The sequence below is a fragment of the Amia ocellicauda genome, chromosome 8 (assembly GCF_036373705.1).
Source record: "Amia ocellicauda isolate fAmiCal2 chromosome 8, fAmiCal2.hap1, whole genome shotgun sequence".
Taxonomy (NCBI): domain Eukaryota; kingdom Metazoa; phylum Chordata; class Actinopteri; order Amiiformes; family Amiidae; genus Amia; species Amia ocellicauda.
Window position 1 is genome coordinate 23,548,402 of NC_089857.1, and position 21,131 is coordinate 23,569,532.

Sequence of the window (21,131 nt, forward strand, 5' to 3'; positions counted from 1 at the left end):
TTTTAAAGACACAGATATGCAAAAGTGAAACACCTTAAACAACATTTTCTGTTTCCTTATATCCATATATATGTTTTTTTTTGTATCTTAAATCATTTAGGGGGCACATGGTTTTGAAACCAGTTTTTCTCAAAACAGCCACTTTTTAATGTTATTTTTAGTCAGTTAAGGTATTTTGTTGATTTGTGCCTCTTTTTCATGGGAACCTACAGTATATGCCTTCAGACACCACAGGTTTGAACACCCCATATAACAATTTTCTATTTGCAGGGATTTTAAGACAGAAGATGGTCGAGCTGAAATTCCTCTTGGCGTTACTGTTCAGGGAGATGTCCTTATCGTGATCTATCATTCCAGATCCACTTTGGGAGGCAGGCTGCAAGCTAAGGTATGGAGCACATCATGTGCACAGTAATGACATTTAAAAAGGAAAATTGCTGGATTTCTAAATGTAGTAAATGGCTTTAATTTTTGCCTGTCAAGCAGAGGAAAAGCAGAAGTAATTTGTTAATATTTAACATTTGTTTTAATACCTTCTTATATTTATATTTGTATAATATTAATATATTTCTATATTTATGTATATATACTTTAGATGGCTTCAATGAAGATGTTCCAGATTCAGTTTCACACAGGGTTTGTTCCCAGAAATGCAACCACAGTCAAATTTGCAAAGTAAGTGTCCCACTCTCAACCCTAAATTATTGGTCGGATAGTAAATTTAAACTTCTCAAAGCTTCTTATTTCAACAATAATCATTCATTCCAAATTAATCAAAATCATCTAGCATTTCTTATAACAATTAAAAACAAAAATAAAAAGGGTATTTAAACCATTACATTTTCTTCTACTATGAAATATGTAGGATAAACAAACTGAATCCACCAGTCCAAACACCTTTACTCTTAAAATCAATTTCAGTTTAGTTTTTTCAATTAATCCTCACAATTATGTAAACAGTGGATGACATATGTCAGTAGTCTACATTCCTAGCAGTTTTATTTCTTAAACTGTTTCCACATTTTTATATATGAGTTTGAAAAATTGTTGTCAGTGTGTCTCAAAGTCAGTCTGGTCAAAACACTTCATTTGCAATGTTGGTTAAATCTAATTGATATTCATATCAGTATGTATGCTTTTTGTTTGTTACTGAGTGATGCATGTCTAATTTTCCTCTGTGCCACCCTGCAGATATGATCTGGATGCGTGCGATATCCAGGAGAAGTACCCAGACCTCTTTCAAGTCAATTTAGAAGTGGAGGTTGAGTCCAGGGACCGACCGAGCAACAGGACTCCGCCCTGGGAAAACTTCCCCACCAAGGGCCTCAATCCCAAGATCCTCTTTTCCTGTCGGGAGGAGCAACAGGAAATTCTTACAAAGTTTGGTGAGTGTCCTTAGAAATATCTTAAACTCTTGAATCTAATTCCAGGCAGATTTGCCTCTGAAAATTAAATGTAAATATTCACAGATACGTTCTCTAACAGATTTCCTAACACTAAGTGTTAACTAACACTAACTGTACCAATACTGTGTCTAGCACATTGCAGTCAGCTGACCATTAAAATATAAATCAACCATACTACTGCACTGTAAATATACCCAGGGTATTATATTCACAACTAGACTATTACCAACAAAAAATGTACATGAATTACGTTTCAAACAACTCCACAAAAATGAGCAAGTTCAATGTTTATAGCTTTATTAACACACAAAGCAACAATTAGCACAGGCAAACAGTACTACACTGTATTGCATTCAATATTTTAGCAACACTTCGTACCAGTAAAAATAACTAAACATAAGATTTAGGCAAATGTAAAGACTCTAATTCAAACAACGAAGAATTAATTGTTATGCATGTAAGTCGAAGTCCGAAAAAATTGTATGACTCCTCACTGCTGGCAATCAAACACTATGAATGGAAAGCAACCTGTTTCTTTTAACAATAGAAAATACTGCAGATTAGGTCCACAGCATTGCAGTCCAACCTTTCCATCTAAACCAGATTCCCCATTGTTAAGGACAAAGTAAAACAAATGTCCCAGGACCTTAGCCAATGAAAGGCTAAGGCCGTATTTGTAGTACCACTCTCTCAACCTTTTCAGTGGCCTTTCCACGGCTTTACGATCTGCAACACACTACAGTCTCACCATTTAACTTATTGTTTCTCCATGATCGAGTTGTTCTATGAGTTTTATGTTTAAGGTTCTTCACTAAATATATGCTAAAAATGTGTTCTAATAAAAATGAACTATACAACTAAACCATCCTACCACACTTTCCTTGACTAGAACAAACTCACAACTTTTCTCTAACTCTAACTACCAAGTTGTAGTATACTAAAAAGTATAACCTATAACTAAATATTTAAAGAAAGACATTATCACTTCCCTAATTAAACACTTATGGCTGTATAACAAATAAAGGGACAACATCCATATTTATGATATTTCCTGTGATGACTTCAGGTTTAAGAACAGTCTTTGAATTTCCTTCATTTAGCCACATTTTGAAGGAATTTACAGCCAAATGACTTGTGTGATATCTAAATCTCATTAGCAAAGGCATTTCATGTTTTTTTTTTTCTTCACTTAAATTATTTTCAAGTTATTTACCAGGCATTTGCCAAGGCAACTTGTATGATTTCAAAAGTCACTAAAATGCAATGTTCTAGATATTCAAAATATTATAAGGGTAACAACATCGTTATAACAATTAATGTACACATTACAGTGAATATAATAAAGATATAAGAGTAGATTAGAATACTAAAAGTGTAATCAAACAGATGAGGCATAGAAAGGTGGTAAAGTGTAGTGGTGTAGTTTTAATGTCTACGGGCAAATCATTCCATCATTTTGGGTCTGGAGAGAAGGGAGGCTGTGCTCAGGCATTCGGGTCCTTTAGGGAAATTTATGGCTGACCCACTTGTAAGAGATGAACAGAGAGGGTATATAGGGAGAGAAGAGACTGAAGGTAAGGAGTAGTATGGTGAAGACAGCTGTGTGTAAGGAGTATCATGGTAGCGAATAGAGAGTTTTGCCACAAAGATGCGTACATTTAGAATACGCAAAGGAGTGATGGTATCCAGTACCTGGAGGTGGGATAGGTTTTTTATTTTGGTTTGGTCTTTTAACAATACTTTATACTTTAAAGACAATGATAAATACATCTCAAAACCTTATGAATAGAAAATAAATAGACCAACACTCATATCAAAACTTTATAGAAGAATCCCTACTAATTGCTATGAATACATATATAAAAAGCAAATTGATATATTCTGTTGCCTATAATAATTTTTCTATTCCAGCATTGAAACTATTAATTTCACAGGTTTAATATGCAATAATAACAATGCAATAATAATTTGATGGATTCCAGTGGCAGCTTGTATTCAGATTTCTTTGGTTTAAAAAATAAAAATAAATCCCAAACGGCAGATGCTTCTCATGACATTGGTAATATGTTATATTTCCACACTTAGCTGTCGAGATAAATGCAAGCTCAGTCTCTGAATAAGTCAATTGAGCAGATTTGGTAGTTTGGTAATATATTAAAAATATATAAACGGAACCTCCTTTAGCAAGTACATTGTAAAGGTTTTATCAGTTTTTTTTTTTTTTTTAACGTATCATTTGGGCGTTGTTTTTCTCCACTGGACTTCGTAACGGGTAAATATTTCATTCCTCCAGCACTAAGAGGCTTCTGTTAAACCAATATATTGAACAGTCATTGCATTACAGTACTTTAATCATCTCAATAAATAAATTACACACACTCCCATGTAGGTTAGCAGAACAGTGTACATGGCTACTGATGCTTTTTTAATCATGTCTGTTGTATGCAATAGTATTGCAAACTTTTATACTTTTTTAATAGTTTTAAATACTGAAATCCAAAAATCAGTGCAGTAATAAAAAATCTGTACAGTATTTGTGTGCTTTACAATGTGAAGATGATTGAGTGATCCAATGCTTATTCTTTCTAGACCAAACATGGCCTGTCCATGTATCGGTTTTAAGGTTGAGTTGCATAAGTATCATTCATTTAGTTTGTCATCTTCTTGTAACCATAGCTTCTATTACCAGAATGTTGTTTGTATTTGGGTTTATTACACTGGTTTATGGAATATGTCATTTTTTAATCTCGCATCTTGCTGTGCTGACTTCAGTTGGAGTTTGGTGATGGAGTCTCTTTGGAGAATGGGTATTGTAGCTGTCTGTGCTGTGTTCTTGGAGCTACTTTATTTCAAGCACAGACACATTTTACGATGCATTTGCCAAGCATTATGTTGGCATTTAATCAACTAAGAAATAGTTTGTCTACTTGTGCTTTTACATTATTTTAACAATAGGTCCACCCTAACTTGAATGTATCTACGCCTGCAAGGAGACTCAGTGACTTCACAGATGTCCCAGACCACATGACCATAGATTTTTTTAGATTGCTTGAAAATGTATGCATGGCAGATTCTACAAAATGGAGCAGTACATTATTATACATTTTGACATATGATTATCTTGTCTTAGACATGATATGTAAGACTAACAAAACATTTATGCAATAATCTGTGAATTAACTAGATATTTTATTGTGAAAAGAGTTGATTTTCCTTTAAACAATACAATAATTTAAAATCTCCTTGAGGTAATGGGTGTGTGAGAAACTACTTCCCATTTCAGCACTTAGAAAAACAATCTTATAATTTATGGTTCAAATAAATCATAATCCAGTAAACTTAACAAAAGCCTGTGCTGCTCTGACGTTTCTCTTTAAAATCACCATTGGATGACATTATTGGATAAATCTTTACTCGTTAATATCAAATTGGTTGTGGGGCCAGAGTTTCTTGTCTCAACTTCATTACATGTGACTGGCTTGTAGTCATTACAGTATTGCTCTTGAATTATATCTCAGCTTATTACAGCACAAATCAAAATACCTTGCAAATCATTAGATCGTTTTTTAACCAAGACAGATTACCATTCTGTTTAGTTATATTGACTACTGCTTGTTAGTTAGCAGTGTGCATCATTAAGATGATATGATATATTGAATAAACTTCCTGTCTGTCTGACATTTATAAAATCTCACTCTTGCATATGGGACTCCATTTCATTTAGAATAAATTGTATTTTAGTATGAGCAGGACAACATTAATTTTAAATTGCTCCAAATTGATATTAGTAGTTTATGTGAACAAAAATCAATGTTACGTTTGCCAAAAAAAAAAAGAAGTTTTGAAAGAAAGGCACAGGAATTGCCATAGTTTGTTTGAATTCAATTTAATCTTGAATTGAAATCCAACATAAAAGCTGCATGTTGTCTCAGCTAATGATCAGCTTTACAGTAATTTTAAGAGACGACCACTGCTCAAAGACCTTTGCGAATGACCACTAAGTGACTGCAGATGGCAAAGTGGTATGAGAATATGTCCAGTACATGTCTGCTGTCTCTCAGGTAAACCGGAGCTTCCCAGACAGCCTGGATCCACAGCCTTTTATGATGCAGAAGCAGCCAGGTCAGACCAACCCCAGGATGACTCCACTACAGAACCCGAGTCACCTCAAAGTACAGACACTAATGCAAATAACTTCTTCCAGACACTGGATTGGGATGGTGAGTCAAATTACTTTTATGAAGGGCCAGGTTGCATTTATTTTTTCTCCCACATCCCACTACCTGCAGTAGACTCACTGGGACCATCCCAGGTCTCTTAAGGATGGCAGGTTTTCTTAGGTTTCATCAGGTCTTGGTGGTGTCATACACCTTCCATGGGATATTGAAGGCCTTTGATATTTTTATACCCATTACCTGATCTTTGTCCTGGATTTCTTTTGAAAGCTCCTTGGTGCACATGGTTGAGTCTTATTTTTGACATGAACTACCCTGCAAACGGAACCTACAGGAACTGCAGATTTATTTCTGAAATCATGTAAATGACTACAATTTAACACTGATGGAGGACACTTAAATTGAAGTGAAGTAATGGTTAGGACCCTGAATGGAGGGTTGTGGATTCAATCCCAGATGGAAGACACTGTTGTTGTATGCTTGAGCAAAGTACTTTACCTAGATTGCTCCAGTAAAAACCCAGCTGTATAATTGGGTAATTGTATGTAAAAAAATGTGCTACACTGTTCTTGTTTAATCTAGAAATTTAACGGGTACGTTGGATGACATTTGCCACGTTTTGGCAAATTTTGTGTGTGTGTTTTTGTTATAGATCTATAGATTATAAAAGTTACAGAATAGCAAAAAATAAAAGTTTTTTCAAATTGTCTAGGTTTTTTTGCACTCAAATAACTAAAAGCCATAATTTGCTAGGCTGGTTGAACTCGTTAATGAGAAGTTGCCATTTCTGAAACCAATAAAATCGATCAAGTAATCACATTTCATTGCACATGCCTGGTTAATTATTTATTTAACTGAACATATGCCTGTGAAGTGCACACTAGGGTCAGAATGTTGCCCTTGACACTTATGAATGAGCTGAGAAGTGTGATCACACCTTGAATTGTAGTAAAGCTATGTAATTTGCAATCCAAGACTATTTTCTCAGTGGTGGTTTTTGTAGTGGAAGCTCTCTCCATTGAATTGCAGTACTTGGTAGTCTGTAACTTACTTTAAATAACAACAAAAAACCTTGCACAGCAGTACAACTCGTATAGTCCAAAAGTGGTGCTTTTCATGCAAAGACTGCAATGTCCAGAATGCTTGCCAAAACCGCAATATTTGTTTTTTTCAGTGCATCAAGAAATTAGTCTGTATCATCGATAGAGTGGAGCTATAATAACAAAGATTTGCATAAGAGGACTCAGAAGTAATACCGATAACACATCAACTTAATATCCCCGATTATTAAATATTTTATTTGGAAAAGGTGGTTTCTCCTTTGGCACGTATGTGGAATTATGCAACAAGTTGGTTCACTTAAATGCATGTTAGTTAATTTTATGTCTGTGAAACTCGAAGCCATGGGAGGACACAATACAGCTCAAAAGTAGCATTTTAATGCAGGTTTATTTATGTTGGATTTTAGTGATGTTTCCAAACTAAAATGTTTGTGAGTGTACTCTGACTAACCTGTAATTACAAAAATAACAAAAATAAACTGCTGTTAAAATTTGACTTTTAAAAGTATCTCCAGGAGGCCACATAAAACTGCAATTGAATATCAGCGATGGTATTCATATATATCTATTAATCTCTCTCTTATCTCTATGCATCTTTCTTCCTACCTAAATGCTGTCATGACCATTAGAAAAATAGGTATGACAAGAAATTTGATACTTTTGCAAAAACATTAAATATTTCAGTATATTTGGAATGCTACACTGTTGTTATTGGTTTATTGACCTGTAATTTGGTTTATTTACCCTAAATTGTATTATTGGTTTATTATTGACCTATTTTTGGTTAAAAACTAGGCTATATTACACAGAGAAAGGGCATGGTTAAAAACTGCTTATTTAAATAAAATAACAATAATATTCTAAACTATTCTGGGGCATAATTTTTTTGTATAGAGATGTGCACATAGAGTGCAATACATTGCAGCATACATTTTAGAGAATAAATGTTAGAAAACATTGGGTACATTGCTTTTTAAAATTGCAGTGCTTCGTATATTTATAAAAAATGGCTTCATAATCAGATTGGCTGCTCTGTAGTGTAGTGGGTTTGTTGTTCATTTACAACTCCAGTGATTGGACAAGGTGATCTGTATGCATCATTTTGGAATGAATAAGCAATATCTGTTATCTTCTTGACTCAATGTTGCAGGATACATCAGATTGAAGGATGCAACTCAGATTCATTCATTCTTGACTACTTTGTTACAAAGTTTGTAAAACACATTTCTCACTTACTAATGTACTGTTTAGGTTTCTGTAACAGCTGTTATATGAATGCATCGCCAGCTTACATTGGAGAGTTTGCTACTGCTGAAAACTGAACTAGGCAGATTTCACTGTTGATTAGGATCATATTTGATCTGTTTTGCAAATGAGTACAGTGATAGAGAAGTGTGAGGGTTTCAGACTGCTGATTTGTGTTTCAGATGGGAGAGGGCGGCAGGACAGTCCTGATGGACAGACCAGCCACGGCGTGACTGAAGACCAAGATGATATGAGTGATCCTTCTGAGGAAGAGTTCCCCCCTTTCCCTAGAGATGGGGTGGGTTCCAGGGGTGAAGAGGATGAAGCCTCATCTCAAGAGAACAGTGACCATCTCTTTGAAGCAGACTTCAATAGGCTTCCCCAGGATAGCTTATCAGAAGACAGTGTGGACCTGCTAGGACTCAACACAGACTCCCAGTCTGAAGGGCCAACTACCACCGTCCCTCCTGTTGGGGGAATGAAGACCTCTTCCAGCAATGCTGACCTCCTAAATGACCTTTTTGCCCCCACAAATGTGCAAGGGAGTACTGAGGACCTGATTGGAAGTGGTGTGGAGGAAGATTTATTCTTTACCGCAACTCCCAATAACACCCAGGGCCCATCATCTATAGCTACAGCACCACAGTCCTCTAAAAGTAAGTCATGTTATTTTTCTGTGTCTCCGCTGTCATGAGAGCACTACAACCAGTTAATTTTAACAAAAAACATGCACAAAGTCCTAGCACTCACAAATACATTTAGCTGACCACAGTTTAATTATGTCCACTGCTATATAAAATAATTTCAGACTGACCACTAACTTACAGATATCTGGTCATTTTGTCTTTTTGAAAAAGTGAAATGTATCCAGATATTGAATCAAGAACAAACTAATGTTTTGAATACAAATATTTATTTGGAGTCTGTCCTTTTTAAACATGTTTGTTGTCAGTGATCTGTAGAGATGCTTTCTGATCAGAGTTCTTTGTGCTGACTTGTATACTTTAATACAGCACTAATTGTTTGCTTTAGGTTGAGTTCATAATCCTCCCCTTACAAGGACAGAAAGTATTGTGAAAAAGTAATTAGGAGAATGCACGGTTTTACTTTTCAAAATACTTAAAATTGATCACCTTGCTGCTGTCTGTCTCCTTCTCACAGCCAGTGACCCCTTTGATCCATTTCTGATGGGCTCTGTAGGGACTTCCTCTTCTACGGCACAGCAGTCAGGCCCTGATCTCTTCAGTGGTTTTCTGAGTCCTGACGAAACAGCCAGCAACATCAGCAACCTGGCCCCTCCACCCTCCTCAAGCTCAGACTTCTTCAACCTCAGTATGTCACCCTTAACAGATAAATAACTTGGCTAAATCTTGGCAATATGGCAATGCCTCACATAATCTAGATTCAGATGTGACTTTTCTGTCAATGCAATGCAATCTCTCCAGTATTGTCCTCAGATTTCCAGTTTGAAAACCTGAAATGCTTAAGTACATTTATGCAGTTCTACCTAGACAGATGCATGTACTTCAGTATCAATAAGTCTAATAAAGCTGTATAAAGCATCCTTTATAATAATTATTTCAGTCCACCACAGGTGAAATCAACCTGCACTGAACATGACTGCTTAAAATATAAATGCATCACCTAAAAGTCCTTTAGTTACACTTTTCTGTAATTCTTCTAAAGCTCTTAGTGATGTGAATACTGCTAACACTACAGCATTGTTCCTTTTTTCTTTTCTTTGGCAGATAATTTGTCATCCAATACCTCTAAGATACCATCTTCTGCCAGTCAACCCGACCTCCTGAGTGGCTGGGATGCCTGGACATCTAACTCCAATAGCAGTAGTGCTATGCCTCCTCCCAGTAGCAGACCCACATTCACAGGTACAGTTGGCAGAAAGATAAAGATAAAGATGAAGATTAAATTATCTTGATAGGTGTCAAATGGGTCACACACACACACACACACACACACACACACACAAACAACAACAACAACAACAACAAAAATGCTAACCAGGTCAGTGTAAGACCTGGTACATTGCCATTGCAGGCATTGTGATACCAGTGCTTCTTCTCTGACCAGGAAAGTGTATACAGTTAGTTAATTCTGTTTAGATAGATAATCAGTGAATTAAAATTGTTAAAATCTCATTACATTAATGACATTTTGAATTTGTTGTACTTCGGTAGGGTTTATAATTATTAATATTTATTTTTTGGGCTACTATGGCACATTTTATTTGGTAAAAAATAACAAACAAGATGTGGGAAATAAACAATAAATCATGGATTAGGACCCACATAATGTAGAATTAAGAACAATACATCCTGTTATTGTTTTTGGCTCTACCTAACACTAGGCTTACCTCATTTCCAGCTCCTTCATCCAATGTTTCTTCTGGCCCGTCCATCGCTCAGACCAAGTCCCAGAGCTTTGACCCCTTTGCAGACATTGGGAATATTGGCTCTGCTCTTCCAGGTAACAGACACTATACATTCTTAATTATTACTGTCAGCAATCAAATTTTTAATAAGTAACATGTACTATCAGTCAGTGGGCAGAGATCCAGTAAACTCAGGCTAAACATAAAAGTCAGAAATGTTATTATATTTAGCACTAGTAACTTATAATGCACATCATTGAATGAATTTAAATAGAATGGTATGTTCTTCCATGATGTTGCTCAGGGCCTGGATGACCTTTGGTAATATTACAGGCAATATCTGGAGGCTATACAAGATGCATAAGAAGAGGTTAAAACTGGGCTAATTCATGATTATATATATATAATACATTATTACAGGTTCTTCAAGTGGTGGGTTTCAAGCTTCCGGCTTTAACCAGAAGACTGCCCAGCAACCTAAGGGTGGGAGTCAGTGGCAGTCGGGACGACCTGCAGGAAAGCCATGGACAAATCCGACGACACCCAAACCCCAGCCTGCCAAACAGGCACCGCAAGCCAAGCCTAACTACAACCTCAATTTCAGTGTGATTGGGGGGAGAGAGGATAGAGGAATTAGGGGGCCTGGATTTGGTGAGAAATCGCTAAAGATACAAAGTATTTTCATAATCATACTTGTTTTACTAAAACTTTAAATATGCAATTATTCTCAAATTGAGTTTACATGTAAACCATATGTTTAGCTTTTTCTCTCTATCAAGGAGCATGGTTGAACTGACATTTAAATACAAGGTTCTGGACATGTGGCCAAAGTATTCATAATTTTTTCAATTAATTTGAATTTAAAAAGGGAAATACATTTACAATGTAAATGTATTATTTAGAATTCAGTTTTTACAAAAGTTGGGACCTCATTTTGTTCTTCTGAAACAGAGATAGTTATTGAAAGAGATTGCATATGTATTTATGTATAAATTGAAGTTAAACTATCTTTCCTTATTAGTTCAAATTTATAAAATATAATTACAGTTAAGTCTAGGGGTATCATATTTTTCACCATTCTCATAGGAAAATACATCTAACTCAGTTAAATGTGTTACATTTATAATTGTTTTCACAGGACCAAAGCCTAAAGTGAAGGAGGATGATTTTGAGGACCTCTTGTCCAAACAGGGTTTTGCTGCAAAAATGGATAGGAAAGGACCAAAGACTATTGCGGAGATGAGGAAACAAGAGATGTCTAGAGATATGGACCCTCAAAAACTTCAGGTGTGTGTCATTTCCACAAGATCACAGGGTTTCCCAGAGCTGTATTCATGGCAGGTGGAACTTCTCTATTTCAGGGAATTAGGATTATTTTCATAACCTGATGTTCCCTTTAGATTGCGAGATGTTCCATTACATAGTATGGGTAGATATACAGTTGTCACCAGAGATACTTACAGCAGAATGAGGAGAGGATGAGGCCTAGGGTGCTAGGGCAGTTGCCTTATGTCTTACAGACTAAGGCCCTTCAGCTCTACTTTGGACAGGTGGGTCTTCTCCATGGTGCAGAGTGGCTATGACCTGCAGTTCCGGCTCAGCCCTCCTCACTTCAGCAGGGTGGTTTTCACCAGAAAAAGAGATGAAGGTTCTGCTAGAGAAGCAGGCAATTTAAATTATTCCCAAGGATTGTGTGTTACCTGAACAAACAGGGCCTCCGTTCAAGTACCCTTGACCATCTAGCTTGGAAACTTATGCATTGGGCATAGATGCTAACTCAAGAATATAGTCAGAATAACTGGGCCTGTCTGAGGGTGATGTTCACACTCTGGTTAATGTCAGAGCGACCTCCACACTCTCAATATGGGATGTGGTGGGAAATCTTTCAGGACTAGTGCTTGGCTCATTGTCTGAAAGCAGTTTCCTGCAGTTTTTACAGGACCTTTTTGACAGGTCGCCTTCCAGTTTCAAAGTTTTTGAATGCTCTGTTCTGTGTGTATGTTGGCCTATTATGTTGATCAGACAAATACCTGGTTTTGTTCTGTGCAGCTTTTTGTTTATTATGCTGCACGTCACCAGGGTCAGCCCCTATCTAAGTAGCATCTGTCTTCCTGGGTCGGAGCCATTAGGGGGGCCTATTTGGCAGTGTTGCATCCTCTCCTTAAATCTGAAGCACCTGGGCTTCCTTGCCATTGGGAGATGTGACTTCACAGGCAGCAGATGCTGACCTAGAGGATGGAGTGTCTTGCTTTGTCCTTAAGGCCACAATACACTATGAAATTTCTATGAAATCCGATTTCATGAAATCCGAATGCAGCCCAGGATTTCCTCGAAATTTCATTGAAAAAAACAGATTTTATGCAATTTCAAGCTATAGAGCAGAGTCCTATTTTCATGAAATTGCCCTGGACAAGTATCCAATCAGAGAGCAAGAAGGAGTCACATGACAACATCTACGACGTCACTGGGAAGCTTGAACAGCAGATAGGAAGTTGGACAGGAGAGGAGAGCCAGAGAAGCACCAGTTTACACAGTGTTTACGGCTACTGTCTCGTACACATAAAACTGTGGTAAATTGGCAAAAGCCATTTATTAAATATTAAATAAACATTAAATACATATTTTCCTTTCAGTCTCGTATTTCTTCCATTTAGTTTTCCTCAAATCATAGTTGTGTATCATTATTATTATTATTATTATTATTATTATTATTATTATTATATCTTGGCAGACGCCCTTATCCAGGGGGACTTACAACATAAGTGCAAAACAAAGTGCAAAAATACAGTTCAATAAAGGCATCAATCATTACAAATTCAATTTACATAAAATATAGCAATTCAAAATATAATACATTTTACAACTTCTAATTTACAATTTACACAGGCAAGTACAGTAAGTGAGGTCCTACATCCTGGACAGTAAAAGCTAAGTGCTGTCAAGATGTAGGGTCACAGTCAGGGGCTATGGGAAAGGGAGGAAGGAGGAAACAAATTAAAAACGCAAGAAGCATAATAACAATCTGTCAATCTGAAAAAAATAGTTTTAGTAAAAGTGTACAGTGTTGTTTTTGTTTGTTTTTGTTTTGTATAAATACATGCACACATGAAACAATGCAAGACTATCAGTGTTAGATATCTAAAAAATATTAAAGTACAAGTTTTGAGCAAATATGTTGGACAAATATATTTCTGCAAAGTACAATACTGAAACTAGTATTGCTTTCATTAATTTCTGCAACAAATACTGAATGTAAACTTGCATAGACTTCAGTGAAGCTGTCTTATTTTTGCCACAATGTACAGCATGGCTGAAGCTGTCATAATGAAATATGCCTATACAGAAAGTATTTACATTTCTCTATCTTCTTTCTTGCTTTTCTCTTTCAAAACTCAAAACTTCATCACGCAGTCTCGCTCCCAAACACCCTTTATATAGCGTGCGATTGCATCCCCATTTCATCTGATTTAATCTGATTTCACCCAATGAAATCGTGCAATTTCGCATAGTCAGATTTAATGAAATCCAACGAAATCGAACACATTCATATTTCATGGAAATTTCATAGTGTATTGTGGCCTTCAGAGTATCTCCGATAGCTCTGGTTTACCTACCCATACTGCAAAATGGAAAATCTCACAATTGAAAGGGAATGATAGGTTATTAACATGAATATATTACAAGTTTCTTGTTTTTACAGTGACCAAAAAGTACAGCATCTCCAAAAACGGGTATATCAGCTATGCAATAAAGTAAAAGATATATTTTAACTGGAGTTTCGCAAAGGTAATGTTTGTTTCTCCTTGTGCAGATCCTGGACTGGATTGAAGGAAAGGAGCGGAACATCCGAGCCCTGCTGTCCACCCTGCACACTGTGCTGTGGGAAGGGGAGACACGGTGGAAGTCAGTGGGCATGGCCGATTTAGTGACACCAGATCAAGTCAAAAAGTATTACAGAAAAGCAGTGCTGGTGGTCCATCCAGACAAGGTAAAATATGTTTTGTGACATTCACACAAAGTATGTAAATTTAATTTAACATGGTAAAGTTGCCCATTTTTGTTTCTTTACAAATATCACTATCGTCTGTCCACACTGACAGCCCTTGTTAAATGATGCCTATAAATGTACACACCCATTTAAAAAAAAAAAAAGACTGGGCCAAACCGGGCTTAAGCATTTGCAAATTACAATTGTGAAAGTGTCCTTTGCCTTGTGTATTATTCAAAAAGTCTCTTAATACAGAACCAATGTATATTACTAATGCACTCTAAAATGCATATGACATGGGAAGTGAAATGTTCTATAAACACTGTTCTGTCTTTTGTATTATATACATTTTTTTTATGATTTAAATCCAGGTTTCAGATTAAATTGCTTTTAATCAGTTGCCACTGTGAAGCTAACCAACTTTAAAAATTGTTCTCACTTTCAGGCCACTGGGCAGCCGTATGAGCAGTATGCCAAAATGATCTTCATGGAGCTCAAGGATGCCTGGTCAGAGTTTGAAAATCAAGGGTCAAAAGCACTTTTCTGAGACAGGAGACCGTGGTCTAAAGTGTTCCTGTGTCTGTGTGTTAAGAGCGTTACCTTTTTACAGCCCGTAGAAAGGCTCTGATATTTTCAGTTTTCCAGGAAGGAAACTGCATCATTGCATATTTTTTGTCAGAATTCATGAGACAATCACTGCATTCAAGATCACTGTAGCAACTGGCTCCATCAACCTGAATGTCTGAAAAACAGCTTGTACTGAAACTGCAGTATTTAACACACCTAGGACAAACATCTTGTTTTACACTTATCTTACATTATATTGGAATTTGGTGGTTTCTCAAGAATGCCTAACATACCCTTAAAATGTTTTACATAATATTTGTATCCCAAAGTTTATGGTGAAGAGGTGTAATATGTGTGTGTCCATTACTGTTGCAGAGAAAGAAAAATAAGAGAAATTGTCACCAGGATACTTTTTGCTATATGAAGCTGAGCAAAATGCAGATTTTCTTCCCTCTCAGAGTTGTGTGATAGTTTTCCATTACCAAACAATAATGTAAATATTCTGTTGATGATGTGGTCTGTTAAGATCTTATAACTACTGAGCCACAAAATCATATACAAAGATGTTAGGAATTTTGACCCATTAGTTTGTTTTTTTGGCTTGTAATATATCAAGTCTCTCTCGTCAGATGGTTATGCATTATTTAAAATTTCACACTCCTTCCAATGAAAGTATCATGGAGCACCAGAATGATCCTTTGATCTCTAAAGCAGGTGTGATATCCTGTAAACAAACAATTCCCTTTTTTCCATTTGCCTTTTTTAAAATATATAAATTCATGGACCAATTTAGCTTGAGGTTTTATTTTGTATTTTGTTGAAATGTACTAGACATTTTAAGATAAATAGATAAATATATGGGTTGAATGTCTATAAGTAAAAGTGCTCATCAGCCAGTCATTCCAAAGCAAATATTAACACGAATGTGGTTGCTCAGATATTTATAGGTTACAGCATGACAGAAACAAATTCATATTTCTCCCACCAATTAAATTATGAAATCAAGGTATTTTCTTGTTAAAATGAAACATTGTGAGGTATTATGGTTTGGGTACTGTTTCTGGGAACATATACCAGCAGTATATTATTGAGGAGTGATCAGGCCTTTGAAGGGCAGAGTGTGGCTCTGGCTGTGTTAAATATGTTGTTTTTCCAAGTTAGTAATACTCACTAATGATAGATATAACTAAAAGCAAACAAGAAATTAGATGTATAAATGTACAAAACAGTTATTTGGGTAACAACAAAAAAAGAGGTATACAAATGTGCCTAGTCTCCACTGATTCCAATTCTATATACTGGAATCTTTTTGGGTGTCACTGCTCGGGCAGTCACCTCTTCCATGGTCACATTATCCTTTTCATCTTAGCTTTACAATACCACTTAACAAAGTTTTGAGGAAATATAGCATCAGAACACCTAATGTTAAGAAACTTGAGGTTAATGTTTAGTACAAAACCTACTTTATATGATAGTGTTATATCGTGTTTGGATTTCATTCTGAACTATGCCGTTATACCTCACATAGATTGTTCTTTTAATAATAATAATTTTCCCATTTAGCATTACTAATATGTCACTACCATTGATCATTAGATGATTCTAACCACACTTCTTATTTCATCAGTGTGTGACTGTGTGTTCTTCGTTCTATTACATTTTAATTGTTAACATAATCCATGTACCTACTGTCCAAGCTACTAACAGGTCTGTAATTCTGCCACTGTCTGCACCTTCACACACTTTACAGAGCTCTATGACCTTGGAGCTTTTGGCAAAATACATTTAATAAAAAAAAAAAATACAAAAAAAATGTGCCCTTGTATCATGAGCCATAAACACTTATAAAATCAAGCAGCCGTCTTCACACTTGACTGTGATGTTGCTGTTTATTTATTTATTTTATTTATTTCATGTTTATTAACTAGAACATCATGATGTTACAACAGCGGTGGGAGGAGAAACACTCAATAAATATAAGAAGAATTTGACTTCTGCTTGCTGTCACTTGTGATTCTGAGTTCTTGTTAGAAAATCACACTGTGTTTGAGGCCAGGCCTATAGATACCCGTTAGTCATGTGATCCCTATAGCTTTTGGTTTTCTGTTCTAGATCAATTTGAAATAGTTGTAATCAGGAGCCTTCTGTCACCTACGGTTTCAGTTAAAAAAATGAAATAAAAACACGTTTGCCTTGGCCATAGGTTTCAGTACCCTTAGCTCTACCTAGAATCCAGAATTTATAGCAGTCAGTACTGTGCACAGCTTTTTTGAGGGGGAGGGGCTCAATCCAAAATAAGGGCACCCTGTGTTGGCGAGGTGTGGTCCGGAGGGAGGGGGCGTGCTAACAAAGTGCGTTCTGGGGAGGGGGGGAGTGCTTGGGATAAAGGGCACTTTTTTTAGTTTAAGGGAAAAAGGGCATGGGCTCAAGCACCACCTGGGGTCTATCTGTGCACGTGCCTGATAGCAGTGGTCCTCTGCCCAGGTCCTGGAGACCCCTATTGTTAAGGTGTTCATTCGAGAGACGAAATGTCACTTGAATCTACATTAAAGAATAAAGTAATTGCTTCAGATGGTAAATTGAGTGCTCGGGCGGAATTAACAATAAACTATGTTTTACCGCTCCAGGACCAGTTTTGGGGGCAGTTTTGTGGGAAATAATAAACAACATACCTTCATGATATGCAAAGTTGTAATAATACCTTAGATAACCACTTGCCTACCATAAACATTACCAAATTCATGTATATAGAAATATATGTGGTAAGTATATGTGACATTTTTTTAAAATAATGTATGGAACTTAAATATAAACTTTATATGAAGTATATATTGTTTAGGGTTATGAATGCTTCCCAGAAACAGGTTCACATCTATTTTAGTTTTTCATAATAAGGAAATAAGGACAAGTAATTATCTATTCACTAGGGGGACAAAATTGACTGTTTTCAGTGACTGTATCAACATTTCACGTTGTAGTTTCTACTGAAAAACTTAAGACTGTAATTATTTAAAGCCTTAAAATACTAAACATACCTTCAGCTGTTATTTGAATAACAGTCAAAGCTAGAGGCTTGTAGAATGTACTGTCAGCAAGCATGCGCCCAGGGCAGTGCACGCCAGAAAACACTGTACCAGTTACTCATTTAATCAAATCATTAGGTTAATATATAAAAGGTAATTTCTATACAGGAGTACAAAAAATCAAGTGTTGAATCTGTTTTAGCAACTTGTAAATCCCTAGCTACATTGTAATAGGTTAGGCCATATTTTTTAGTTTGTATTCAGTTCAATGGGCGAACTATATCAGGATGTATATGTAGGCCAAAAATGCTTTATTTGATTATTTAAGCATGCACATTTACAAACTTGCTAATTACAGTTAAAAATACCCCATTATGCATATCCATCAGCAGAGCCTTATTGTTTTTGTTTAATGATTTTGTATTTTCATTTTAAAAGTTAGGGTATTTAAACAATCAGTGTACATGATGTGTAAGAGTTGGATTACAAATTGGCATTACATCTTGAAGATTGGATTTCTGCAATCTGGTATCAATATCTATATAAAGATTTCTTCTTTATGAAGTAAATGATCAATGGGATGTTTCTGCCTCACACATCCAAACTAAAAGTTGATATTTTGGTGCGACGATAATGTGATAACTCAATGTACTTACTATATATTTTATAATGACTTTCACCTCTTGGTGATTTTTTTCATTATGAAGGGACTAAAACAAACCTCAGTCTTACTTTGGTCACCTCTTCTAAAGGTGTAAAATACAGTTTTTAATTTAAAAGATTGGTTTAGAAGGTGGTCATTGTCTATAAATACGTGTGTGTGTATATACTGGTATATGATTTAAACTATAATTCATAATATGGAAGATTCTCTGCCAATCTTGTATGACATTTATGACCAATAAAATGCAATCATAAAATACACTAGTTTCCATGTTTGTAAGATTTGTATGCCTGGTTTCTATACCATTTATTTAACTGAAAGCATTGAATGTAATTTGATCATACAATTCAGTGAATTAATTCATTGCGTGTCACTGTACAAAGCAAACTTATTTGAGAGTAGGTAAGTTACACAATAAATGTTTGGAGCCCATGGTGTTGTATTTGTAATTGTTACATATTTGGTTTTAACAATGTTAATAATTTACACATTAACCACAGGTCAACATGTACAGTAGCCTATAGATTATTGCATACCCTTGCTGAAAGGTTCAATGAGGGTATGAGTAACCCTGGAGGGTGCTGTATATACCAATATCTGATTATTACTTAAAGCAGTTGAAGCCCTGACAGACAAAGTGAAGGTGGGAAAAATATATATATATATATTTTAACAAAATTAAACCACAACTGAGAATGAGAATGGAGAAACAATACAAATGTTCAACTGAAATAACTCTGAAAGTACTGACAAACAAGCAGACTGCCACATGTTGAAGTCGCCCATTCAACATACTGTGGACTGTGGCTGGACTCTGGACTCTGGACTCTTATGCACACGCAGAACAAGCCTTTGATACATGGTTGATGATGAATTCTACTTCCTATAGAACTGGAATACTCTTACTCATACTTCAGTCTTTATTAATTTGAAATCACACTTTAAAACGATACTATTTATCTATCGAGAGAGAGGTTTTCAAATAACTTGTATTAATCAGTTTACACACAGTTTACACAAACGAGTATATTAAAACACTGTGATTATATACTGCATTATTCACTTTCTACTTCTATGTTACACTCTGTGCACCAGTACAACGTTTTGTGAGTGTGGGTACCAAATGTGGAGTCTGCCATGGATACACCTGAGGTAGTATTGCTCCCACTTAGCAAAATTAATATTTGTAATATTTAACATTGGAAGCTGGTATCACAGATAATATATTACTAGCATGGTAATGCACAGTATTTAAATGTGTTTATTACTAGTAAGAAGTATATTTGAGATAGAGAAAATGAGCGATTCATCGATTTAAAACAAAAGATTTCCATTAAAGAAGACATTCACTACTCAATGCCCTCTGAGAAGTTAATGTACCTATTAAATGGCTACAGGAAGGGAGGGGCTTCAGTATATATACGATATGTTATTACAATGTACCAATTGTCAATATACATTCGCACACATTATCAGCTGTAGATGCTTTAACAGAGTAACGCATATTGAACAGACCCCAGGCATGCGCCAAATGCACCACTTGTTCCGATAAAGCCTGTACGGCCACCAGCCAACACAATACCTTGTTGACCACAAAGGCCTCCACTTGGCCTCCATCAACTCAACTCCATCAACTATGTTAATAAGTGCCTTCAAGCTGTCAATGATTTATTTAAAACCCATATTTGTATATGTGTTGTAGGTCTTCTTGTGTGTACTGCTAGCTGCTATGGGTAGTGGCTGGTAGTTAGCGTTGCCACAAGTCCCGTATTGAAAAATAAAATGCACTTTCCCTTACTGAGTCGACACGGGACGCGATTTGTCCCGTATTTTCGTGCACACCCAACTCTATTGCACACACTACGATTTCACATACTTGCAATGACATGAGAAATAATAAAACCAAAAGCATTTACGAGGCCGAGCGGACAGTATTGATCAGACGCGCGGGTTTAAACAGAGACAGAGGCTGTACAGAGACAGAGGCTGTACAGAGACAGAGGCAGTACAGAGGCAGTACAGAGACAGAGGCAGTACAGAGACAGAGGCTGTACAGAGACAGAGGCTGTACAGAGACAGAGGCAGTACAGAGGCTGTACAGAGGCAGTACAGAGACAGAGGCTGTACAGAGACAGAGGCAGTACAGAGGCTGTACAGAGACAGAGGCTGTACAGAGGCAGTACAGAGACAGAGGCTGTACAGAGACAGAGACAGTACAGAGACAGAGGCTGTCCCGACACAGGCCTGAGAGCAGGCGCACACGAGTACAAGGCCAACTGCGCAGTCTGCCACAGGGTATCCACTGTGCGACCTCAGGCAACACTCAGCAGCGGATAGGAGCGGAGGAGGGGCGCAGTTGAGGACTGCGCAGACTCAGAGGCGGAGACGGACAGTCGCTGTTGCTGGTGCTGCTGTTGTATTAGATCACACTGTTCACAGGCATCGTGTGACAGTTATGCGCCAGCTGACAGAGCAGGGATGGGCAAAGATACATCAAAATGTATTTGAAAATAAAATACCAAATACCTTAACTACAAAATACAGCAGCCACACCATGTATCAAAATAAACTACTGTATTTTTGTATTTTAAAAATACTAAAAATACTTTTACA

General features: G+C 36.4%; 1 protein-coding gene across 2 annotated transcripts in view; it reads left to right on the plus strand.

The window, feature by feature from the left end:
- Positions 1-18,776, plus strand: part of gak (cyclin G associated kinase) — a 66,605-nt gene extending 47,829 nt beyond the window's left edge. Inside the window, exons 17-28 of one of the 2 annotated variants that reach the window (XM_066710740.1) lie at positions 271-388; positions 596-675; positions 1,192-1,385; positions 5,468-5,626; positions 8,070-8,543; positions 9,049-9,219; positions 9,636-9,773; positions 10,270-10,371; positions 10,697-10,927; positions 11,415-11,563; positions 14,088-14,264; positions 14,710-18,776. In XM_066710740.1, the coding sequence (XP_066566837.1) occupies positions 271-388; positions 596-675; positions 1,192-1,385; positions 5,468-5,626; positions 8,070-8,543; positions 9,049-9,219; positions 9,636-9,773; positions 10,270-10,371; positions 10,697-10,927; positions 11,415-11,563; positions 14,088-14,264; positions 14,710-14,811 (2,095 nt within the window). In that variant the 3' untranslated portion in view covers positions 14,812-18,776. The remainder of the gene's footprint in view (positions 1-270; positions 389-595; positions 676-1,191; positions 1,386-5,467; positions 5,627-8,069; positions 8,544-9,048; positions 9,220-9,635; positions 9,774-10,269; positions 10,372-10,696; positions 10,928-11,414; positions 11,564-14,087; positions 14,265-14,709) is intronic. The other variant, XM_066710741.1, reaches the window with a different exon arrangement.
- Positions 18,777-21,131: the final 2,355 nt, after the last annotated feature.